Genomic DNA, 27,017 nt, shown 5'->3' on the forward strand with positions numbered 1-27,017 from the left:
ACTGTCTGTTGGCTTCCTTCGGATGAGAAATAAGCTCACATCCTTAACCTTATATGTAATGTATCTTTTTTTCCTAGGCTGCAATTATGACATTTTCTTTAAATTTTCCACCAATTTTTCTATGCTGTGCCACAGATGGTTTTCCTTGTATTTGTCCTGGTTGGATTTTGCCCAGCTTCCAAGATTTGTGGGCTATTTCATTTGCTTGCTTATTTGCTTGTTTTCATCAGACTTGGATAATATTTGGCCAGTAATTCTCTGGGTACTTTACCCATTATGTCATCGCTCTTCTCTCCTTCTTAGATTCCAATTAACAGCATGTCAGACTGCTCAATGCTATTCCACAGGTCACTAAGATTATTATTTTCTTTCTCAATCTTTTTCTTTCATCTGCTTCCATCTGAATGATTCTTACTAACTTGTTTTCAAATTTTCTCATCCCTTCATGTATTGTGTGCTAGCTGTTGTTAATCCCATCTGATGAAATTTTAACTTCACATATTCTATTTTTTAGTTCTAGAATTTCCTACTGGCTTTCTTCCAGTTTACATATATTGCCATAATTCTTCATATTTTCACCCATAATGTCCATCTTTTCCAGTACTCTCTTTAACATATTTATTGTTGTTATTTTAATGTCCTTTTCTAATAGTTCCAAAATCTGTGTTGTCTGTTAGTCTATTCCTATTGACTGATTTTTTTTAAAGGATCACAGTTTCCTGTATCTTCATAGATCTAATAATCTCTGATGATGAACTAGACATTCTGGATGATATGTTATAGAGAGTTTAGATTCCATTATCCTTCCCTTAAGAGTACTGAGTTTTGTCATAACAGGCAAATAAATTACTGGTGGGTCACCTTGATCATGTGAGGCTTGGTTTTATGTTTTACTAAGTATATTCTGGTTTTGCTCTTAATTTTAGTGCACTTCCTTAGATGTAGGCTTTTCTTCCCTAAGTCTTGGCCCTTCTGGAGTTTCAGTGGAAAGCTCAAACTGTTGACAAAGCCCTTCTGATCAGTGAGGTTCAAACTCCTGTTTCTCCTGTACTGGGCAGCTGCTGAAATCTCTGCTCATCTCTTTTTGTTTTCTAGCTGCTACTTCCCTCCTGGGCTCCTTGAGTTTTACCTCACATGTGCACACATCAGGTGTCAGCCAAGAATTGAAGGGAAGTTTGTACACAGATTTGTTTTTTTTTTCTCTCCATGGCTCCTTCATTTAGGTAGTATACCACTCAATTTCCAGGCATTTTGGCAACCTCAAACTAACCCCTCCGGCCAGTAAGACTATGATATTGGGCCCAAGGGAAAAGCCATTTAAACATGGATCGTACACAGTGTGGGACCCTTCATGCAAGGATCAAAACCTCTCATTTCTGACTACTTTTAGTCACTCTTTGGTGCTTCAAATTTATGTGCTTTCCCATTGTTTGCAATGTTATTGGCAGAAGGATGAGTGCACTAGGACCTACTCTGACATTTCCAAAAGCCGGAATCTTCAAGGAGCAGAAGCGAATTTTAATGTATCCTAGCTTCCCAATCTTTTCTTTTCATGGTCTATGGTATTTATAAGCATTGCTTAAGAAATTCATTCCTATCCTAAAGTCATAAATACAGTTTGTATATTTTATTCTGAAAGTATTTTTTCTGAAAAGTATGTTTTAAAAATTTTTTGGTCTTTAATTCAATTGGATTTCATTTTTTCTGCATGGCTTAAAAGAGTAAAATTGGATCTCCATCCAATTTTACTTTTTATTTTGTTTTTTTTATTGGTTTTAAATATACAGCACAGTGGTTCAATAGTTACCCACATTATTAAATCCTTATCCCCTCTAGTACAGTTACTATCTGTCAACATAGAAAGATGTAAAAGAATCACTGACTAGGGATCTGATTTTATTTTATTTTACAAGCAGATCAACAAATGTTCCCACTACCATTCCCAAAGAGTCCATTCTTTTAATTATGGTTCATGAAGCATACCATGCCATAAATCTAATCTCGTATATCTCAGTCTATTCCAGGCTCTCTCTTCTGTTCCCCTGTCTTATTTGTCTATGTCTACACTCATGTTGCAATATCTTAATTATTACATCTTTATATTGAGTGTTGTTATCTGGTAGAGCAAATCCCTCCCCCTTGTTCTTCAAAATTGCTTTGCCTATTCTTAGTCCTTTATTTTTTTTCAAATAAATTTGATAATCAATTTGTTAAAGTACATGAAAAACATGTAATGAAGGTCTTTAAATTATCAAGTCTTGGGGAGAATGAACATCTTTAAATTATCAAGTCTCATTCACAAACTTGGTATGTGTTTCCCCTTCATTCAGTTCTTTAATGTCTTTCTATATTACTCTTATAAATTTTCCACAAAATTATATTTTTGTTATTACATTATATATTTAAAATATCTTTTAAATATTATATTTTCTTAAATTATTTTCTTATCCAATTTGGCTCAATTTACTCTCATTCATATTAAATGAATTTCATCAAAACTGTTTACTGAAACTATTCATTCTAGATTTCAAAATATATAATCTATAGAATAAAAGCAATAATTTAACTATTCATTCTAGGTTTCAAAATATACAATCTATAGGATAAAAACAATTTTGTACTGTCATGTACAGTTTTTTTTATCATGGCTTTATCAAGTATCTTATCCTGTATACTTACCAAGAAGCTCCATGGTCTCTACTTTCAGTGTCCATGAAATTAGAGTCCAAAAACATATCTTTGTAGATTCGACCAACTAAGCAGTACATATCTGAAGCAACTTGCTCTTCACTTTGCACCAGAGGAATCATAACATCAAGAGCTTTTGACCTATCTCCAGGGAGATTTCTCCTAAGGTAGGGGAAGAAAACAACATTGCTTCAATATAGATTACAGAAGCAATATAGGCCAATTATTTTTTTAAAACTCTATTGATTACCTTAGCGAAGTTTGGCAGGACAAAACAACAATTAAGACTTTTTAGAGTTCTCTGTCAACGTTTTGTCGTCAGCTGTTTTGTTTTTGTCCTTTTGCATGTTTACTGGGTCTAACAAGTCTCTCTTTTGAACTGCTTCTCTGACAATGATGATGGATTTCTACTTATCCATCCATAGTCCTTCCAATATCCCTGCAATCTAGATGCAGGTTCAAGTTGGTGGGGTGAGATTCCAAATGCAGTCCATGGGGCAGAGTCAACTAATCCAAACTACTCAAAACAAAACCCTGACGTTAAGTTTCGATTCGTTTTTGCTTCAAAACACTGTGCAAACTCACCCATAGACTATACCTACAAATCAACTTAAACTAAAGAGTCACCTAATTTCTAGAAGTGATCAATTGATTATCTAAGGAAGATGGTTATATAGCCTATTTTAAAATAGCAAGTATATATAGTCTCTTCTTAAATGTTCTATATTTGGGGAGAAAAGGAAGGGTGGCTGCTGATGGGAAGGGGCTTTCTTTCCGAAGTTATGAAAATGTTCTAAAATGTATTGATGGGTACAGAATTTTGTTAATGTATTTAGAAACTACTGAATTGTACACTTTAAATGGGTCAACTGTATGGTCTATGACTTATATTTCAATAAAGCTATTTTATAAAACAAGTTATTTCTATTCTTAACTTGGACTTTAAGTCTTCCTATGGAATTCCTTTTTTTATTTTATCCTAAATACCTGGAGTTTAGAATAATGCTTCATACAAATATACTTAGCAATTCATTATATTCTATTTTAGTAAAGGTAAAGATGAAACACTGATTGACGAAAAAAATAAGAGGCTTTTATGGACTTCATTTTTCTTTTCAAGGTAGAACATACCACATTCCACCTTTTAAAAAGGATTTATTTGAAAACTAGTGGTAGTAGGTAATCTCTTGAGGTTTCATCTCCTGAGAAATCTAAAGAAAAAGATATTTAATAAGCAGGGAGATAAAATATACTTTTGTTATATGTTTATTGATAAGTTAGCAAGTTCAAGTTATTGGGTGAATAAAGGGAAGAAGGACAGAAACACTCTCTGGCTGGACAGCACTCTGTTTTCTTTGCATATAGAGGCAGGAGGGCCCAGTGATAAAGAATACAGACATCAGCACTGGAGGGATGACGGGCACGGGCCTCAGTTTTAGGACATGTTAACTATGATCCTTGAAGAAAAGTTATTTAACCTTTCCAAGCTTTAATTTCCTCATCTGTAAAACAATCAAGTCTTAAGGGACATATGGCAAGAGCTCAATAGATGTGATGTCCCCTCCCTTTTGTTATCTTTCTCTCTGATTGTGGTAATTACATATAAACTGAACTGTCCGCCATGGAAGAGAGCAGCACAACTAAGCTGTGGACAGTTCAGTGCTTCTGACCTCTCCATGGCCAGAGATGGAATGGCCCTCCGTGGTGACTGGGTGGGAAGTGGCACTGAGGTGTATGCCATGAGTGGGACAGAAGGCACAGAGGCAGGACTGGAAGCAACAGTGTTGGTCCTGGCCATGGCAGATTCATGGACACATGACCTAAAATGTGGCCAGCAGAGTTCAGATTATAATTAGGTGTGTTCAGAGGAGTCTCGGGGAAAATATTTTTTCTGGTTAACCTTGATATAACTACCCTTCCTCTACTGTAGTTTCCTTTTTTGCATGAATAGTCATTGGTGCTGAGTATATCTACTTAAAGATGAAACCATGTTCATGTAATTCAAAACCTATAAAAAAAGATAAATAGCAAATACAAACTTTGACAGAGAAGAAAGGAATTTTAAGAATTTGAGTATACAAACAGGGAGGGCCTTTTTTTTACTAACAAAGAAATCTGAAAAAAATCAGAATGCATGCTTCCTACATTTGATAGGATTGAAACAGAAATATTAACATTATATTCTAACAGGGAGTAGTTGCAATGCTACAGCAAAAAAAAACACCAGAAAGAACATGGCGGTTAAAAAAATATCATGTTAGCACATTGTGGAAAGGAACTCTTTTCTTCCTACCTGTTCAGTGCAAATGCATAATGAAACTTCACATGGTGATGAGAGGCCAAATCAAAGGTTGGCAGTTTTTCTAAAGTCTCTACCAGCTTCACAATAGAATCATAGTCCTTTCAAACAAGAGAATAACACAGAATTAAACCATTAGGAAAAAATTCTGACACTGAAATACATTTTGACAACTAGACATCTGAATCTGAGAATGGCAAAGAAAAGAGGGCTGGAATCCATGAAATATTCTGAAGAATCTAGAACCAAGAAGAGTCCTTTTTTTTTTTTAAATAAGGGTTTTGGACTATATAGATAGAAACATTAGCCATATAGCGTTATCACATCTGATCAAGAAGCACAATAAACCATCTAGCATGATAATACCATTTTGCCTGAATATGGGTGGTTTACTTTTCTGTGGAGCCAGATTCCTGGTGTGCAGTGCCCTATCAATTACTTTTAGGGAAATACTTTCCAAAATATCAAGGACATGGAGTAATTGAATGAACTTCTGTTGTAAGTAACACAAAGATTTCATTTCAACATAAGTAAGCTACTCTAGTTAAGGGATTCTAGGCGCCACACCTCACCACATATGTGACCCTCTGCTGTCCACATAAAGCTTCATTCAGGCCTGCAAGGCTGGGAATAAGACATGAGAAGTCACTTAAATTTTACTATAAAAACCTAACAGCAAATCCCCAACTCAGAGAGGATTTTGTTCTATTTAACATATTAAAAAAAATTTAAGACATGTCAATAAAAACAATATGTTGTGTTAGTGTATTTTACATTATACATGTTTAAAGTTATTTTTATAATTAATCAATTGCATATTTCTTGCTTCTGGCTTGTTAGATCTAGCACTGTCTAGCACTATCAATTTCAAGCAACACAAGTACATGGAGTAAGAGTTATGTCCAAAAAGCTCTAAAAATGTCTGTTATTGCCAAGACAAAAATTTCACTTATTGGCTGACAGGTGTGCCTGAGGTGCATGACAGATTGTCCACAGGTTAGATGTGCACGCAGATTTTTCTTTGTTTTTTTGGAGGAAGAATGTGTGGTCTTTACCATACAAGTCTTTCACAATCACTGACTGTTAACTCTTATGAGTCTTTTTCATGCCCCATAAAATCTCAGGATTGAAAGCTTAGGAGAGTCAATAAAAAATTATGTGTAGTGTCATAAATAACTTATTAGCAAACTGAAATCTGATATTAACACTCCTTCATTCCTCCAACATGCTACATGAGAAAGATTTTACTTTAAATATCTTCTCACCTGGATATCTCTGTAGGAAAGTAACAGATTTATGACAATATCTGCTGTCAAGACTTCAGTATTGTCCACTCGCTGTCGAATTCTTGCCAATTCAGCTGCCAGTTCTTTACCAGTGTATAAATTACGAGCTTTCCGGATATCATTGAGTATAGATTCCCGGAAATACTGGCTGGTGGGAAAACACATTTCAGAGAGTTAATACAAGAAACGATTTCAATGAAAAGCAATCATTTTGTAAGGAAATGAATGACATTGACAGCATTAGTAGCTTTCAATTCATTAAGATGCATAGAATGAACACTTCATACCTCTGGCATTAAGAAATTCGGGTGTCCTCTATTTCTTTTAACATTTTGCCTTGTTTCAGAAAGAATTAAAGGTAAACATACTCCATATTAATGAATTTTTCAAGAACCTGCAATGTATCACTTAAAATGCCAAAAATTTATTTTTCATTGTACTGTTTTGAATAGAAATTTTTCTAAATAAATTAGGTGTCCCTAAGATTTAAACATAACATCTACTTTCTGACTCAGCCTTATCATCATTTATTAAGTGATTACTCTTAACTAAAATATCATAATGCTCTTAGCAATTTTTACTTGCTAGAGTTCTTGCCTTTACACTTAAAGTCCCTGGTCATTTATTTTTATAATGTTTCTGTGCTTACTTTGAATATATTTTTAGCTCTACCATTACTGTAACACAGGAGTCTTTTTTTTTAATGATTTTAAGTTGTTCTCCTGTGAATAAAATGAATAAAAGGCAACGCATGGACTATATGGCATCTATTTTATCCACTTACTTTTATTTCCCTGATTTTTGGCTGTGTACTAGATTTAAGAAATATCTGATAAGACAGACAAATAAAGGAAGTAGCATAACACTTTATTATTCTCATCAGATGACATTATTATATCTCACCTGGAACTTGCTTGTGCCACCTTCAGAAGCTGAATGAAACGGTCCACAAGTGGTAAGCAGATGGGTCCGAGCAGCAGCTCGAAGTTTGGTTGCATGAGCTCTGTCAACCCCTTCATGAAGCTGCTGTCACAGCAGTAGACCTTGTTGTGTGGAGTTATCATGTAAGGAACAAACGTGTAGTTCCCAGTGCACATCTGTGGAAACAGGAGGCACCACAAGGTGGTGAGCTAGCCTGCAGACTCCACACTGGCTTCAGGGAGTCATTTTAAATAATAATCCTGAATGTGCAGGGTCATAATAGAAAAACTTCATTTCTTATTTATGGCCTATACAAATGGAAACTTCCTCCAATTTCTTTAATTGCTTACTTCAAATAATTAGGACTTAGGGATGATACACACAACAGTATGACACAGTTTTTAGCAATTAAATCCTCAGTCACTGTCTCTCAAGGCTAAGATGTCATATGATACATGCTGTAGGAAAAGAATCGTTTAAAACATGGCCCTCAGCCTTTGGGGATCTTAAGATTTAGTCAGAGAGACACAACATAAATACGTGAGAGTAATAAGCTCTAACTCGTGAGGGCCGTCTACACGACAGGCTGTGCTGTGTGGGAGGCTGGAACCAAGCGGGCCCCTCCAGGATGCTCCACGAGTCTCCCAGTTACTAAACTAGGGACCCAAAAGTCATCCTTGATGCTTCCATTGTCTTCCTCTCCCATATCTTATCAAAGTCCTTGTCTGTTCTACCTCCAAAATATATTCCTATTTGTCCAGGGCTCTCCCTCTTCCCCGTGGGCTCTGTAGAGCACGCCAACGGCAATCCTGGCCTGGGCCAACATAACTGGCTTTTAGCTGGCCTTCCTGCTTCCACTCTTGTCTTTCAATATATTTGCTTCCCAGCTGTCAAAGTGACCTTTTAACAGCTTATATCATATATCACTTCCCTCAGCTGCTTACGGCCCCTCCCTTGCTCCTGGGATGCAGCTAAAACATGTCACTGTCGCCTGCAAGGGCCTGACTATCCAGATTCTGCCTCTCTCTGACCTCAGCCTGGGCCACTCTCTGCTCGCTCACTGAAGCCTTCTGTTGGCTCCCAGGGGTGCCAAGTGAGCAGCACAGGCAAAAGCAGAGCTGGGAAGGAGGAAGGGAAAATTGGACGGGACACCATCCCTGAGTCAGCAAGTCTGACCAGAGCTGAGGCTCAGGGAAGTAAGGGAATGCACAGCTAAGGATTTCAACCAAATGTGCTGGGCAGTGGGAATCGGAGAAAGATTCGAAGCAGGAAAGAAAACATAACCAAAGCTGTGCATTTAGATTGTCTGGACAGAAAAGAAGTTGGACTAAAAGAAAAAAGGTACAAGAGTTGAGGAATCAAGGCAGAAAGCTACCAAGCATGACCAGATGAGCAGCAGTGGCTGGGGATATATTCACTTGATGTCATAAAGAAGGAATCTTCTAGACCTGCTTAGTGACTGGTCACAGATACTTAGAGAAAGGAATAAGTCAACGGCGGCTCCACAGTCTGAAATGGGGCTACATAAAAAAGAATGACATCATTAACAAAAAGCAAGAATTCAGAAAGCAGAACCAGAGTTAAATCATGACAAACATTACACCCGGGAGCACTTGCTATATATCAGGTAATGAATCACAAACAGAACCTGACTTCCAGTTAAAATCTGAGAAGAACATCAAGAGGCTGAGATTTGATTTGGGGTGGGAAAGGTGAAATATTCACTTTTAGAAAGATTGGGATTAAAGGGAAGCAGGAAAGTTGAAGTGAAAAGGTCCGAAAGAGTTAGAAATACGTGATTGGAAAGTAAAAGAGTTTCAAGCCAAACCAATTATTCAGTTATGGTTGAATGTAAAGAAATGGAGAGACCTCTTAGAGAAACACCAGAGAGAAAGAAACAAGCAGAGCACTGAGAACTGGAAGAGAGATGTGGGAAACCATATTTATCACTATTCTAGGTAGCTAAGGGCATTCACACCATGGATTCCTACTCATATCACATATGGAGAACAGTACATCATTTCTCTTACCTCTAGAACTAAACAAATGAAAACAAACATTTATGCACCATATGCATCTGCCAAGGAATGAGTGAGTGGTCCTTATGCACCATATGCATCTGCCAAGGAATGAGTGGGGGTTCATAACCCCCTAAGGAAGGTGCTACTGTCTCCACTTTACAGGCAAGGATTCAAGAGGCCATGGATCTGGTCTGTGGAGTGTTTGTGTCCCAGCCATGGCCTCCTTCTCTAGAGGGTATGCCATTATGGCTAGGGGGCTGGGCACCCTCCCAGCCAGCCTTTGCCTGCTGACACACCAATCCTTTGCTTCAGGTTACTTTCCACGGAACACTGCCTCAGAGCAAACAGACCGATGTGCCAAATGCCCTGATGGCCAAACTTCATTATTTCTGAAAATGTTATTCTTTGTATCTTCTTTGAGGCACTTGTAGTATTAAAGATAGTCAACCAGAAACTAGACCCTGACTTCCATTTACAGTAAGAGAAGAACTTTCAGAGGTTAAGGTTTGAGTTTTAAATAAAGTACATTAAATTGTTCCTTCCTAAAGTTCTCCTTCAAGGAACAGTAATGGAAAGACTAGCCAGGAGGAGGGAAACTAAGAATATTCTGCTTTTCAAGTGTTTCTGAGATCCCACAGCATGTCTACCAATTTAAACCTTTTACCCAAGCTATTACCTAAGCAGAAAAGAAAGGCAAAGGCATCAAGAGGTTACTTCCCAAGTTTCTGGAGCTTAACCTGTGAGTGGGTTATGAAATAGCAGTAGAATCAAATAGTCCTGTTGTAGGTAGGCACTATAACTCAAAATTACAAAAGAAAATGCTCTGAATCTTCTAAGTCACAAAATGAGTATAGATGAAAAACCAATAAACCAGAAAAGCATGATTAGAGTTTTGGAATATTACTCCTCTTCTGTGGATGGATAAGGGTCTGAATCCTCAGAGGTCTTAATACCATGTGCATTTGTGTATAAGACAACAACTATAATGTGTTAGTATTGAACTACTGGGTGTTGGAGAATAATACAACTGTGTAAAATGAATTCTGGGAGAGGATGACTATCTGGTATCTGGGTGTATGTTGAACAATGGAGGGGTAAAGAGAGAAAAATGAGAGCCACACAAACAGAAAATCAGATTCCTGAAACTGTCATTTCAAACCACATGGCATAAGGCTTCAGAATCCTTGTTGGAAATATCCAGGATGCCAAAGGTTTTCCTAAGTTCCTGGCCTCACTGCAATTTTTGGAGTCTCTTCCCTACGTCTCTGGGGCAATAAATACATATTTTTCAATCTCCCATTGTTGATGTCCAAAAAAAGGGAGGGTGGTAAGCTGCAGGGTGCATGTGGATGTCACTAGGCCTGAGCTAAGAAACAGCCCTTAGAGCATACAGTAGGGAAAAAGTGGGGGAATTGGTTGTGGACCATATGTTTTTTAAAAAGATACCAATTGCTATGAAAAGCACCTTTTCAAATGATGAAAACTAATAATATGGGAACATTCATTTTCTGAGTTGGGTTACATATAACTTAAATATTATTACCACAATTTCTGTTTACAGATTGCAGCTGATCCCATAGTTTGAAATAACTGATAATCCAAAGCAAATAAGCAAACCAGTGTGTGATCAAGAACAGACACCTTAGGCAAAATGACTGCCTTTTATCAATAAGGTACTAGTTTAAAATATTTAAGCCTGCTTCTTGAAAATCAAAGACCACATTTCCTTAAATTTCAAAACACTGAGGCATGTTCATAAAATAAAATAATAACATTGATCTCTCTGACCCATGCTTATTTTCATGGCTATAAAGACCTTTAGCTTAAAATCTAGTCCTAATCTATTCTGTGCTCATGGATAGGAAGAATTAATATTGTCAAAATGGCCATCCTGCCCAAAGCAATTAACAGATTAATGCAATACCTATCAAAATTCCAAAAACATTTTTCAATGAACTAGAACAAATAGTTCTAAACTTCACATGGAACCACAAAGACCCGGCCTGAATGGCCAATGCAATTGGCAATTTCCTGAGAAAGAAGAACAAAGTTGGGGGGATTATACTCCCCAACTTCAAGCTATACTACAAAGCCACAGTAACCAAAATAGTATGATACTGGCACAAGAACAGAACCATAAATCAATAGAACAGAATAGAAAGCCAGATATAAACCACAAGCTCTACAATTAATAAATGATAAAGGAGCCATGAATATACAGTGGGGAAAAGACAGCCTCTTCAATAACTAGTGTTGAGAAAACTGGACAGCTACATGCAAGAGAATGAAACTGGATTACTGCCTAACTTCAAACACAAAAGTAGATTTGAAATCAATCAAAGACCTGAATGTAAGTCATGAGACCATAAAACTCTCAGAGGAAAATATAGGGAAAAATCTGTTGAACATAAATATGAGCAATTTTTTCCTAAACACATCTCTTCAGGGAATGGAAACAAAATAAAAAATGAACAAGTGGGACTACATCAAACTAAAAAGCTTCTGCACAGCAAAAGACACCATAAGCAGAACAAAAAGGGCAACCTACATTATGGGAGCATATATTCATAAACAATTTATCTAATAATGGGTTAACACCCAAAATGTATAAAGAGCTCATATGCCTCAACACCCAAAAATCAAATAATCCAATTAAAACATGGGTGGAGGACCTGAACAGACATTTCTCCAAAGAAGAAATACAGATGTCCAACAGGCACATGAAAAGATGCTTCACATCGCTAATCATCAGAGAAATGTGAATCAAAACCACAATAAGATATCACCTCACACCAGTCAGAATGGCCACTATCCAAAAGACAAGAAATAACAAGTGTTGGCGATGATGTGTAGAAAAGAGAACACTCCTACACTGTTGGTGGGAATGACAGTTGGTGCAGCCACTGTGAAAGCAGTATGGAGGTTTCTCAAAAAACTAAAAATAGAAATACCATTCAATGAGTAACTCCACTTCTAGGAATATACCCAAAAAACAAAATCCTTGATCTGAAAAGATATATGCACCCCTGGGTTTACTGCCGCATTATTTAGAATAGCCAAGCTATGGAAGCAACCTAAGTGTCCATCAATAGATGAATGGATAAAGAAGATGTGGTACATAAACACAATGGAATAATATTCAGCCACAAAAAAGAAAGAAATCCTGCCATTTGCAGTAACATGGATGAATCTAGAGTAGAGGGAATTACAATCAGTGGAATAAGTCAGATGGAGAAATACAAATACCATATGATTTCACTTATTTGCAGAATACAAATACAAAGCAAAACAGAAGGAACAAAATGGCAGTAGACTCATAGACTGGATGATGACCATGGTGGAAGGGTTAGATTGGGTGGGTGGAGAGAGGAGTGGCATAAAGGGGCACAAAACTTCTCAGTCATAGTATAAGTTGGTCACAGAGCTAGAAGTACAGCATGGAGAATACAGCCTATGATTCTGTAACATCTTCCTATGTCAACAGATAGTAGCTGTACTAGTGGTGGTGAGGATTTAATAATATGGGTAACTGTTGAACCACTGTGTTGTATACTTGAAACTAATATAAGACTGTATATCAATAAAAAAAAGCAAACATTAAAAAAAAATCTAGTCCCAATTGATTTAATTATCTGCACTATTTGTTTCTTCTTAAAGTAATGCCAATTCAGTTTTTCAATTCTTAGAACTACATAAAGGTGAATGTACGTATGTGTGGAAAATGAATTCAGCTTTTAGGAAAACATACTTTCAGCACCCAAACACATTGAAATATATACTTAAAATACTCAACTTTTGATAAGTACACCCAGCACCTGAAACAAACAGCTTACTCCATACCCTGCATATGATAATCAATATTTGTTTAATAAAACTGTTACACTGAATAGCTACATGAAGCAATAATTGCTCACTTCCCGTTGAGATACCAAAAGTAAAGAGTCTATAATGGCATCATTATTTATGCTGCAGTGAGTCTCTGACCTGGTGAAAGCTTAACCACAAGCTCTACAATTTCTGATCTAAGAAAAAACTACCAATTTGTACTTTTAAGCCTTTCATCTTAAATCAAATCCCATGCAGATCTTTATGTAGGATATTATTTCCACTCCAAGTTGCAGAGCTACATTCTTTAAAGTTTTTAGATCCTGGCCTACTTTCCAAAATAAAAAAATACAACCATTGGCATAACAGGGCCGATTCCTCTGCATATTGTAATTTTTCTTTGTGCATTTAATAATTTTTTAATTTACTTTTATCACTTTCTACCTTTTGTTTAATTCTATGTGGAAGGCAGGAATTCCATAGTGTGGTCTCAAAGGCCGACTGCAAGGCTTAGGAACTTAGTCTCTATAGACAGATGTGTGTGTACATATGTGTATATGTATCTATACTTTGTATGTGTGTGTGTGTAGATATATATATATATATATCTACACACACACTGTATGTATATAGGTAAGATATCTATAGAAATAGATATATAGGTATACACACATAATATATATGATGCTTAACTACCACTCATAATTACACAAAACTGGATATACTATGGAATTTTTTTCCCAAAACATAATCATATATAAAAAAACAGGTATCAGTGCCATCTCTCACTAGTATAAATAAAGATTCAGTGTAAAGGAATACGTAGATAAAATAACCATACTCATATTGGTATCTCAGAAATTCTAAAGAGGAAAAACAGAGATAAGAATTACTAATTTGTGGAGATGAAAAATATACTACAGATTAGTTGATGATGGAAAACAAAAGATTAAACACTTTCTGGAAGGGTTGAGTAAAATACTCACAGTATTCTTCTGGCAAATGATTTCCTGAAAAGTGAGAAAAGAAAAAAATAAAGCAGAAGTTAATACAAAATCAATCAATTAGTTAACTATTCTATATGGGAAAATTTGTATTAACAACTTTATTAACAATTAGAAATTTCGGGGAGTGTAGAATAAGTTCTTGCTGAGAAATTTATAATTGATGGAGACAGGAGCATAAGATTACTGTCTATGGATTGAGGAAAACAGTATAAACATGTAAAATCCAAAAACTGAATAATCTAAACAACACTTCTGTAGCATATGCATACACAAAACTACCTTCTCAACCATAATCTTTTTGCTTTCCCACTGTACCACCTCACTCACACCCTGGGAGGGCACCAAGCAGATATGCCCCTGAGCAGCTGGAAATGAAAGATATTGGTCACTTATCAGAGTGGGCAAATCCACATAGAGATAAGGACACCTGATACTAAATAGTCATAAATACAATTTATGTATTATTCAGTGAGAAGTGGAATGCAATAAATACACTGGAGGCAGTGTCCCTATCTTCTGGGTTGTGAGGAGTAGATGAGATCGTGCAAATAATGTTGCTATACTGTTATTATTTCTAGATGTTAAAATGAGTAGACCTGGAAGAGACAATCTGGAAAAGTCTGTGGATAAAGGTTTAATTGAGACTGGGGAATCATGATCTAGAAAAGAGAAATGGGACAATGTTTTGGAAAAGATGGCATGTGTGTTGTCATGGAAACAGGAAATGTAAGGCATTTGTGGAGCCTGAAGGGTGGGTCCATCTGGCTAAGAAGAGTCAGATCTGGAGAGGTAGGAAAGTAGCAGGGAGCCACGCAAGGGCCAGCTGACCAGCCATCATTCTTCATTCCGGGACCGACACGGTCACAAAGGGGAACTGATGAGGGCTTTGACTTAGAGAGCATGTATGATTTTTTGAGTGTTTAAGGATACCAGATCAATAAACAAAAATGTATACAGGAAAAAGAATTATGCTGGGTAATTTTGAGAGCCATAAAGATGTACATAAAATACTAAAAGAGATACCTCAAACAATACATCATAATCATTCTGATGAAAAAAGGAAATGTACACATTTAAAAAGAAACATTATAAGCCTGGATACACATGTATGTGCGCACACACATGCTAAGGCAAAGAGCAATACTATATAGCAAGGGTTTGGACTTCTAAGAGAAAGAAGATATTATTAGGGATTGAGGAAGTTTGGAAAGATCTGAATAGAAGGTAGAAATCAAGATGAGCCAAAGAGGACAGACACACTTGAAAAGGCAAAGCAGGGAGGTGGGGATCCAGGTTTGAGGACTAGGAAGGAAAAAGCCCACTGAGGGAGCAACAAGAAGACAGTTCATTTTGGAATGTATAGAAAAGAGAGTTGAAATGATTTTTGAAAAATATCTTGCTGAGCTAAAACAGAAAGTTCATTTTGGCACATACCAATATTACAAAATTGTTTGGGGCCTTATTGAAGGCCTTGAATGCCAAAATATACTGCTTTGCTCCATTGGCAATTGGTAGTCAAAGTGTTTTTTAAGTTGAACAATATACATAAAGAGCTATCAGCATACATTGGGACACTGTCATAGCAAAGGCTGGGAACAACATAAATGTCAAACTGGTTGAATAAACTACGAATCTCCACACAATGGAATACAATGCAGCCAAACAAGGAATGAGAAGTTCTTATGTAGTGATATGGAAATATCTCCAAGGTATATTGCTAAGTGGAAAAAAAGCAAAGTACAGAATGGCTGCCAGTGGAAAGGGGAGCTGGCTGGGTGAGGGACAAGCATGAAAGAATGACTTTTCACTGTATATCCTTTCGCACTTGAAAATTTTTGTATTAAGTGAACGTAGTCCCAAGAAAAACAAATAAATAAAAGGTAAACCTTGTTAAAGTTTTCATAATACCCATTAGATGGTGGTATTTAGTATTGAAGGGGAAAAGCATATAAGCAGCTAAAGCAAAAGGGATGTCAAAATAAGGGCCTGGGCAATGACGGTGGTCAGGGAATAGAAATTAAGAGACAGATGAGTGACCTTCTGGAGAAGGCTGGAAGTGGTGTTCTCCCACAGGTGTTTCACAAGTAGTTAATGTACCTTTCTCTCTCCTTCTCCCTTTCTCTCCCTCTCTCTCTCTCTCTCTCTCTCTCTCTGTCTCTCTCACAGACACATACACACAGTTCATGAAAAAAAAAAAAAAGGAACAAAACTGGATAAACTGGATAATCACAAAGCCACAGTATGCAAAATTTTCTCAACTTCACTTATGAAGCATCTCTCCAGAGTAGCAAACCACACCCTTTCAGACACTGTTCTCTTTTGATAGGAATATTCTACTCTCTAACCTCTAAGTAGCAAGAAAATGCCCTTCTCTTCATCCTCAACTACACAGCACCATCTGTGCATAGCACAAAAAGCACCATCTGAGGCTGGCCTTGTCTGCTTTCAGCGTATCTGTCCTCCCAACAGAAGTTGATTGTGTCCTTATTTTTGTCACCATTAACCCTCACACAGCCCTCTATGACAGCAGTGCATGTACTAACTGCAAATGTTTCCTCATATGAGTCTCCCATGTTATATCATGAACAACTCAGATGCAAGGGCCATATTTCGTTCATCTTTGTACTCTAATACTTGCCTAGTAAATTGAATGGCATATAGCAGTTATTCAATCAAAGCATGAATAAATAAGTCAATGAATGCATAAAATAGTAGACTATGAATTAGGGTAGATGTGGGTAAGTTCTGGCTCTGTTCCTGACTAGCCATCTGTCATTCTGCCTCTCTCTAATGTAACACACTAAGAGTTGGATTGAGTGATCTATCCAATTATGTATTCTATCATTTGCTTTTGGCTAACAGCCTCAAGTCAGCATTGTCCTCATGCCACTGGGAGGAGAGACACCCTCATGCCCAGTGCAGGAGATACACCACCATCATCTCTGTTTTGGTGTCACTGACACAGAAATGGAAGGGGTAGCAAAGGGCAGGGTGGTGAGGGCTGAGTAAGTGAAAGGCTCTCCTCTGTTAGGTACTATAGAAATCAGCTGCTGCTAGCTTCAAGCCAACAGTTACATCTTCCTGAAGGATTGCTCATTGGAGTAACAACCCTTTTTTGTCTTCTTTGCTTTCATTTTGGGTAATGCCTGCATTAAAACAAATTCTGTAACTGTATTAAAACCATCCCTATAGAAATCTAGTGAATTCTTGTTAACTATTGCTTATGTTTTATAGAACCTAAATAGACACATATTGTTCTCTTCAAGGAGACAGTGTTTTCTCAGCTTATGATGCAACCTTAAATGAGGCATCAACTCCAAAGAAAAAAAGTATTATCTGTGCATTTTAATTCAGTACAAATAAATAGCAACCAAGATCTCAAAAGGTATCTACTTAGTGAAGTAGAATAGCAAATTTTTAATTTGTACTAAACCCATTGAAGGGGATGAAAAGGAAGGAGGATAAATTTAAAACAGACTGCAATATTTTACATGACTTCATGGAAACTTATCATCTAAACTGCCTAGAAATAAAAAGATAAAATCAACATAAACTCCAGTTCCTTACCAGTGAAATGTTTGTGAAGGTGCATTACCTGACTTCAACTCATATTTTACCTGAAGTCTTTAGGGGGCTTTTGGTCAATGCCCTTCTTAGATATACCAGAAACATCCAAAGAACGTTTTTTTTTTTCAACTTCCTAATACCCTTCAATGACCAAACAGGGAAGGAAGACAAAAGAGACTATGTAGACTAGGTATCATTCAAAGGGAAGACAAAGACAACTCTTGATAGTTATTTGGAATAATATAATTTTGAAAACATCATTTGAAGGAAAACCTATGGAGTATCTCCAAAACTGAAAAGTGAGTGTGCCTAAAACTGAGGCAATTACAGCCAAGGGAAGGAAGTGGGAACAGCTGGTGTGAGCTTGCCAAGTCAAACAGACTCAGGGTGGGAGAAGCAGAATTAGCAACCAGGATCTCAGTTTCCTGCAAGAAAAGAAAGGAGCAGTTGGGAGTTTCTGGCCAGAGAAAGAACATGGCTCCAGCTGGTGACCTTCTGGGTCTTCCCTTCTGAACCCTCTTGCAGCCCTGGGGAAACTTGGCAAATTTTCCACTAAAGTTGACAAAAAGAGGGATGTCTTATACGCCCTAGCTTCATCTTCTTACCTACTTTCTGTGCTTCAAATCTAGACAAGGAAATATCAGGTGGGCTCATGTGAACACCCTGGGACTCACTGAGAACTCATCTTGCTGCTAATGAAGCTGAGCTGCTCAGGAAGGACAAGTCCATTCAGGTGTCACAGACTGACCTATCTTTAAAGTGAGGATTTGTGCTTACACGTCATGCTTACATAAAAGTCAAGTTAAAAAAACAACAACTCAATAATCTGACAGAAATCTGATAAATCATACTTCTACAGGACATATGAAATCTGTGGACAGACTTAGAGGATATATACCTGATGACAAGTCAAAGAATATGGGGCTTGTCCTTTTCTGACATTTATTGATTGTGTGTTCTTCTAAGTCACTGTATCTCTCTGGGTTTATTTCTCATCATCTGTAAAAACAACATCTTCTACCTGTTCAATATATATATATAAAATAAATAATTGTCTATCTCACTGGGCTGTCTTTAAGGACCAAGTAAGTTCACAAAAGCACCTTAAGCATTTTAAGGCCATATACAGTATGAGTATTAATATTACCAAAGGAAAAAAATAACTCAATTCCTATTTTACCAGATCTAAAGGCACTTTGCACTGGTGTTGTTTTGTGACTGGGATAGAAACAATCCTCCTCTTGATATTTGCAATTGTCAACAAAACAACCTGTACCAAAAGTCAGGTTAAATTATACAAAAGCTGCCAAGTACAAGAAATTCTAGACTCTCTTGTTCTTCCCTCTTAATTTTGTTTTATATTTAAATAAATATATCTTGGAGGGAGAGCTCTTCTGTAAGTAGAAACATGTCTTCAAATTGGGCTGGGATGCTGATGAGTGACATTTATATATAGAGCATATGAAACCGTTTCTTAACTCAAACTCCTCCTTATAATGTGTTCCTATATTATAATTAACTTCTTCTTTGACACCAACTGTCTCTTTCAACACCACCTAATTGGACCATATTATTCAAAAGAAATACATTTTTAAAAAATCTACTAGGATAAAAAAAAATTATTGTTGAAAAGTTACAGGTATAATGAACTGCTGTACAATAAATTATACTTTACACATAAATTGCAGTAAAAATTTCAAGTATGCATTCTAAAAGGACCCAAAGAGGATGATGGGCTAGAGTGTCACAAAAATCAACTTCCCTAAAGAGAATCATTTATTTATAATGAACAAAAGGGAATAGAACTCGGCAAGTCTTGCCCCATTTGGGGGCGGTCAGCAGGTTTTCAGACTCACATCTTTTATGTGCAGAGGCATTTATTCCTTCTTGCTCTTTATGGTACCCAAACTCATGGGCCTCTGATGAAAGTCCTACAAATGAAGAAATAGCTGGTGCCAACCCAGGGATGTGATGACATCTTCCGTTCACAGTATAGCATATATTTCCTTCTCCCTTTGACAACATGGTAATCCGATGCTAGAAACAGTGGAGTGGGGTGGAATGGGAAGATAAAGAAGTAGGGAGGAAAGCAAGGGCACACTTTATACAGTATATGGATAATACCTTAGCAGATGTACTGCTGTTCATTGACATGAAAGAAAACCGGATTCTCCATACTCAAGGCCTTTCCAAAATCTCAGGGTGGATTCTACAATTGGGAAATCAACTAACTAAATAAGTAATAGATAAATCATGCTGCTAAATAAATAAATAATAAATAAATCATGCTGCTAAATGTATCATTTGTCTAGTTTGTCTATTCACAATTTTCTGAGAAAACCTCAGTAAAGCAGTGCTCACGTGTATTATTTATCTCCTCCTCCAAAATGCCTCTCTTTCCCCCACAGTTTGACTTGGAGTGATTATAGCTCAGATAGAAGATCACTTCTGAAATAAGTAAAATAAAGAAACAAGACTGTTTCCTCTCTCAACAGAAAGAAACATCTGTCCATGAAATGATAAGTACGTATGATGGCTGTGCTGAAGCATGGCTGTGCAGAGTGGCATGGTTTACAAATCAAGGGTTGGTTATCAAGGAAGCAAGATACTTAGGGGACTATCCAGGAGCAGCTCTGTCAAAAAGGCTAATGTTTGTTTCACAAACCGTTATACTACTTTATAGGGTCATATTTTCAAGTGGTCTTTTCCCCTAACATTTAGTGGCTAACATTCGTTTGTACCACTCAGGTATGTGCTGGAAAGAATCCAGTAAAAATTCATTGTTCTGTAAGAGAATGATTAAGCTTAGAAAAGATAAACATTTTAACTTCATACACAATTTAATCCAAAACTAAATTCCTCTTAGTTATTTACCTTGGTAAAGGAGGGAAAACTAAAGGAATTCATACTGTAAGAGAAAAAAAACAGCTTTCATGCATTTAAGAATATTCTGCAATCTGTGCAGATTCACCAAATACAGGTAAAAATTCAGTTTAAGCTTGAGGTGTTTGTAATAAAACTTGCCCTGATGCCTTCACCAATTTTCTGGTGAAGCAACTGGTATAATCATTGAAATTTATAACATGGACATCTCTCTTTTCAAAACTATAACCATTTGCTTCAAGTGGAAATAAATGAATACCAGAAAAACAGAATTATGTCTAATTTCTCATAAATAAGCTCTAAAGTAGATTGCATCCTTCTGTACCTGCAGATAAAAGATCATGGGTCTGAATTACCACAGAACTGTTTGATTGTGCAACCATGGTCGTTCTCAAAGTTCATCCATGTTGTAGCATGTGTCAGAACTTTCTTCCTTTTTAAGGCTGAATAATATACCATTGTGTGTGTGTGTGTATATATATATATACACACACAACATTTTGTTGCATCCATTGATCATCAATGGGCATTTAGGTTGCTTCTACCTTTTGGCTATTGTAATAATGCTGCTATGAACATGGGTGTATAAATATCTCTTTAAGATAGTGCTTTCAAGTCTTTTGGGTATATACACACAGAAGTGGAATTGCTGGGTTATATGGTAATTCTATTTTTAACTTATTGACGAACTACCATACTTTAAAAATTGCTGATTTTTAAAGGGCTAATTTAGTGATGGCGTCACAAATTCTGGTTTGTGCACCTAAGACTTCATGCTAGTCAGATCCCAATCTGGAAAATACTAGATGCCATCACATATGCATGTACTATATTCAGTGGGATAGTGAACCCTGGAGACAGCTTGCTGCAGAGAACAGTCTATTAAGGAAATTCCCATCTGTCAAATAACTTTCAAACAATGATTAAAGAGAAAAATACAACTCAATTTCTTGAACAATGAAAAATATTTCATTGTAATCATTACATTTCAACACAAGTTGTGTCACCACTGACTGAGATGCATGCATATCAATCTCCGGAGAAACATTTATTCTGTAATGGGCAATATGGGAATAAGATCTATCTTTCTGCCGAAAGATCCAAATGCATATGAAGCTTTCTAATCACAGATAGAACATTAGGGAAAAGGAACTAAAAAATATTTTGGACTTGAAATGCCTAAAATATATGTAAATTATACTGACGGATACAGAAAATAACAGCTTATAGAAAATTTTTTCTTGAAAAAAAGGTTATCTGTGGACTATTTCAAGTATACAAAAAGTATAAGAATTATTACCCACCCATGTATAAACCGTGCAGACTTAATATATTACAGATATAACTGTGAACTCATCTTCCCCTCTCAATTCCATCCCACTACATCCCCCAGACATCATTCTTCTGAGTTTGTTCCTTAGCATTCCCATGCGCACTTCCATTCTTTTATAACAAAGTGTGTATAAAATTATTGTGTTGCATGTGATTATGTTTTGTATACATGGTATCATACTCTACACATGCTTCTGTAATTTGTTTTTCCCCTCAATACTGTTTTTGAGTGTATTGGTAATGACACATAAAGCTACAGCTAACTCATTTTAAGTGCTTTGTAATATTCCATTAAATGACTACACCAGAAAGTATTTATTCTCCTGTTGATATATATTTACCAATCCCTTTGGGGGAGGGGTTATTATAAACAACATTAACATAAACATTCTTGATTATATCTCCTCAGGTATGCCAGAGACTTTTTTTTACAGTGCATATCTATACACAGAATTGCTGAGTCTTGGTGATATGCTCAACCACTATTATTAGACATTGCCAAATTGCTCTTCAAAAGGCAGTGCCAATATCCTCTCCTACCAGCAAGGCAGCTTCCCACTCTCCCCAGCAATGCCATTGGTATTATGAAGGCTTTTAACTGGGACTATCTGATGGTGTGCAGTGGTATTTCCTTGTTTTATTTTGATTTATTTTTATAAGCGGTATTGTTTGAAGTGAGTGGGGAGTGGCCTAGAAGAAAGACAGGGATCTAAAGAAGGGAAAAAGGGGAAGAATCATAAGAATTAGAGCTGGAAGCTATTGTTACAAAGGAATTTCTGATAATACAAGAAAAGGTTCAGAGATAGGGCAGGGAATGGGACAAGGGTCATGCCATTGTAAAATCTACTTAGCCTGAGAAAAAGGCGCAGTTTATTCTTTAACTTAATCTATATGCTTTTCTTCCTCTTCTTCCACCCCTTAAATCAATTAAGTAACTTTGTGACCAGGGCAAGAGATATACCTCTGAAGCATAAATGAATCTATGTGGATAAAGAATGCCAAGATTCAGATCAACAGTCACCTAAATAACCTTATTCTTAAGACAAAACTTCAAAGGAATTATGAATCACCTGTATACATCATGCCTTATGCTGACCCCTATCCAAAAGGTCCTGTAAAACCCCAAAGCCTAAACCCTTAAGTGCACCTCCTCCGTGAGGTTGCCTGCATTCCCCTTTCTTAAAAGTGTGTACTTTTTGCCTTAAATAAAGACTTCTCACTGCTCAGTTTACTGCATTTTTGTCTCTGCTCTTTCAGTGGTGTCTTTGTTACTCTGCTAGTTCATTCTATTTTTCTAGACTTAAGCACAAGTTTTAAGTTTTACTCTAGACTGTCTCTGTTGTACTCCAGACAAGTACAGAACAGCTACTGAGATCTCTGATTTGGGCTGGGTGACCTGGACAAGATTGCAGCTGTACAATCATGTTCTTTAGCAGCCTGCCCCAAAATCTCCTTTCTTTGCCCTTAGGAAGTTCTCAGAACATAATCTCACTCCATCCAGTGCTCTGTGGCTCCCCCCTAATCCTGGGGTGGTCGGGGCTTTGTTCCCATGCCACACAGATTCAAGCGGACTCTGGATACCAGGTGACCCTGGCTTTAGGAGTTGGCAAGGGATCTGCCCTGTGCTGACCAGGAGTTCAACAAGCTTCCCCTTCCTCCCTCTGCTCTTCCTTGCTCTCTGCTGTCTGCATGGCTGCTGCCTTTCCCTGCTACTCTTGCTTTAATAAATTCCTTCCTTACTACACTTGCCTGGTCTGTTCAAGCATTCTTTCTCATTCAGAGTCAAGAACTCTCCCCTGTCCAGGTTGAGGTTTCACCTAGTGTGCAGGGAGAGACCTCCCCAGACACAGCTGCCCAACAACAGTCCATTAAGACAACTTCCTTACTTTATACAGTTGTTTATTTCCCCAAGCCTTTTCTGATGTCAGATACGGATCTGTCCCACAGCTCACTGGCCAATAGTGTCCAGGCTTACTCTCCCATTTACTGAGAAACCCCAAATGAAAGTCTGATAATTTCCATAATGCATAAAAATATCAGGAAACAACTGTTATAATAATTTCTTACTTCCAAGCAAATGTAAATCTTAGCAGTCTCATTAATAGGCACATAAGGTGTCATGAGATTTATTTAAAGAAAACCATGAAAATCATGTTGTTACAAACTAAGAAAAAAACACTATCAACGTGTTTTCTTGAAGCAAAGATGATCTTTTTTTGAAAAAAAAATTAGTATTTTATTCTTAATACAATAAGAGTACTTGTGATTTAAAACTAATACAAATCTTACTGCAAGAACATGATTAGTTATATTCTAAATATCCCTTCATATGAAAACTCGGAGAGCGACTTTAAGTACTAATATGGCTCCTTTCAATTATTTTTCAGGAGCTTAACCTTGAAAAAATGTTTTCCTATGACTTCCTTCTGAGAATTTACTGCCAAAGAAATTTCAACAAAATGCAGTAGTTGAAAATAAAACTGGAGCAGCTGTACTTTCTAGATGTCCAAAGAATCAACCTAAGTGAAGCTAGACATGTGATGAGAACAGCATTCATTGTCTTTGCTCTGTGAAAACACAGGGAGACGCTTCATTTTTATTTTATCCAGCTAATCCATACATAATATATCATTTATAAACACCTCTTGTCCTGCCTTACTTCACAGCAATTTTCCTTTATTTTGGTAGACGGCAGAAAGAATATATATATAACTAACCGCAACAGAAATAAATTAAATTAAACACACACACACACACACACACACTTTTCTCAGTAGCAGAGGACAAGAGGAATTTCTAGGGCTCAGAGGAAATTGTTAGACTTGAAGGAAAAAAAAACTTGTATCTGAGCGACCTTTGTCCCCAGCTACCAGACACCTTTTTTGGGCTAGGAATGAGCTAAATAAGAAAATGGCAAAAGCTTTAGTTAATGGAAGGAGGAAGAGAAAAGAAAGGATGGACATTGCATAAAACAATTGAGGGCATAGCTGAGGGGTTTTCTAAATGAACTCACTTAGCAGGAATATCTGAGACCTTGCTAACTAGAAGTAATTGCAATAAAGTTTTGTGGTCAAGGGGGATGGGCTTTGGAGTCAGGCAGACCTGTTCCAAACGTCATGTTGGACAAATGACTGAATTTGTTTGAGCCTATAAAAAATATATAGTTTGCAATTCTATAAAATGTTGATAGAATATATATAATCAATAGGGATGTCTCAATACTTAAATGTGAAAATGTATGTGAGTAAAGCACTTAATGCCTGGCATACAGAAAGTGCTCACTAATGATCAGCAATTATGTACAGATAAATGAGGATATTTCAGAAAGACTAACCTTTTTAAAGAAGTGTTTTATTCAAATACTAATAACACATCTATACAAAGGCTGGCTGAAAGCAATTAAATAAGTCAGTTTACTTGTCCCATATAAATTTTTGATAAGATTAGCTAAAGCTCTTTCTCACAAATGTAATTTTAATTCATTTTTTAAAAGATTTCCCTACAACAGAATGGCCACAAAATTAAATCTCTGGATACCAACAGGGCAAGAATAAAAACAGAGTAGAAAAATATAGAGTGAAAAATGTCCAAATGGCCTGCTTAAAATAATTTTAATGCAAAGAAGATAAAAGTATAAAAAGAATAAATAAAATAATCTCACTACTTCATCCATGGCTAACATATGTTGTCAAGAGTAGCAAATTAAAATGTTTAATTAAAAATACAGCATCAGATAAATTGATGATATGTTAATTAAAGGGGTAAATCTGGGGTAAAAAAAATTAAGTATGGATTTTTTTAAAAATTGCTCCAGGTAAAAAATAAATTTAGATGGAGTAGGGACAAATCTCTTAGGACTATTTCAGAATATTTGGGAAGGGATAGCCTATCAATGCCCAGCACAATGCCTGGCATGCAGGAAATGTATTTGCTAAATGAAACTGCAGAGTTTTCAGAGAAAGCCATACAAGCTTTACATACTCAGCAAAAGAAAAAGACTACGAATAATTTTTCTTTCACATGGATTTGGGGGTAGAGATCTTCATATAACAATTACTAAGCTACTAGAAATACAAGCTCTGGATTTTAGGGCTCCATGTTCCACAGTTGGCTTTGATTTGGGAATTGGAAGATACAGATGAGAAAAAGTCACATAAAACTAGCTGGAAATTTCACAAAGGACATAGCTGATATCGGACTCAGCATGAGTTTCACTGAATTGTTAGACTTTTTCAAAGAAGCACATAGTGTATAATCACTTCGCCTTGCAAAAGCATTTCAGGCAATCCTTTTGGATAGAAGAAATACCCTAATATCATGAAGTTCCTATAATGGAGAGAATGACATGAGACATACTGAATTTTGTAGATGGACACAGTATGTTTTTCTCCCCCTTCCCCATCTATAAGTCTTGATTTCCCATATTGAAATTTATTCCAGTGAAAGAAGATGTCAATATTATGGCGATTCTCAGAGAAATCTCTACTTGGCATACTTTCAGTAGGAAGTGTGTTTCTAGTTGGAGGCAAGTGTGCCCAATGAAGCCCCCAGTGGTGGACACAGCATGAAATCTTATGCCATCTCCTCCTACCTCCATAGTGGGGTACTGGTGACTTCCTATGGACAGTCTCCCCAGCTGCAACTCTAACTGGAGTCCAGAACTCAACACTAACTTTTTTCCGATCTGTGTACCATCAAATTTCTACATTGAATTTCAGATAAACCTTACAGCTTAAGCAGTAATTGTTGCATAATTACTGAACTGACAAAAACACCCTTTAACAAACATAAGCTACAAATTGTTTTGGATGATAGAGAAATATCCCTTAAACTCTGGTGCCTAAAGTAAATATTTAGTAAGCAAGTGAGGTACCTTCAGCGACTGAAGAGAGTCTGAATTATTGTCACAGTAGAGGATGATGTTATTGGCCATGCTGAAACTTTCTCTCACTCCCAGGTGGTAAAACAAAGAAGGCTGCCTGAAGGCATCACTCATCTCCACCACAGCAATATCTGCAAACAGAAAACAAAGCCCCCGAAAGATGACACCTAAATAACGCCCAGTGAGCATATTTCAGTTTTAATAACTTAGCACTCAAAGAGGAAATGAGGAAATGATAGGGATTTTCCCTCTTTATTTACCACTGAATTTTGAATTTGCAGTTCTACCTGGAAGTGGTTTTATAAA

General features: G+C 36.7%; 1 protein-coding gene across 4 annotated transcripts in view; it reads right to left on the reverse strand.

Moving 5' to 3' along the window:
• Window positions 1–27,017, reverse strand: part of MAP3K5 (mitogen-activated protein kinase kinase kinase 5) — a 208,858-nt gene that overhangs the window by 104,740 nt on the left and 77,101 nt on the right. For 2 of the 4 annotated variants that reach the window (XM_036994706.2, XM_036994708.2), the window contains exons 2-7: window positions 26,703–26,842; window positions 14,027–14,050; window positions 7,177–7,370; window positions 6,253–6,421; window positions 4,982–5,088; window positions 2,680–2,850 (exon numbers count right to left, since the gene is read on the reverse strand). In XM_036994706.2, coding sequence (XP_036850601.1) covers window positions 2,680–2,850; window positions 4,982–5,088; window positions 6,253–6,421; window positions 7,177–7,370; window positions 14,027–14,050; window positions 26,703–26,842 — 805 coding nt within the window. Of the gene's footprint in view, window positions 1–2,679; window positions 2,851–4,981; window positions 5,089–6,252; window positions 6,422–7,176; window positions 7,371–14,026; window positions 14,051–19,470; window positions 19,583–26,702; window positions 26,843–27,017 lie in introns of those variants that run through there. The other 2 variants (XM_036994710.2, XM_036994714.2) reach the window with 2 other exon arrangements.

This window comes from Manis javanica, chromosome 13 (genome assembly GCF_040802235.1).
Source record: "Manis javanica isolate MJ-LG chromosome 13, MJ_LKY, whole genome shotgun sequence".
Classification (NCBI taxonomy): domain Eukaryota; kingdom Metazoa; phylum Chordata; class Mammalia; order Pholidota; family Manidae; genus Manis; species Manis javanica.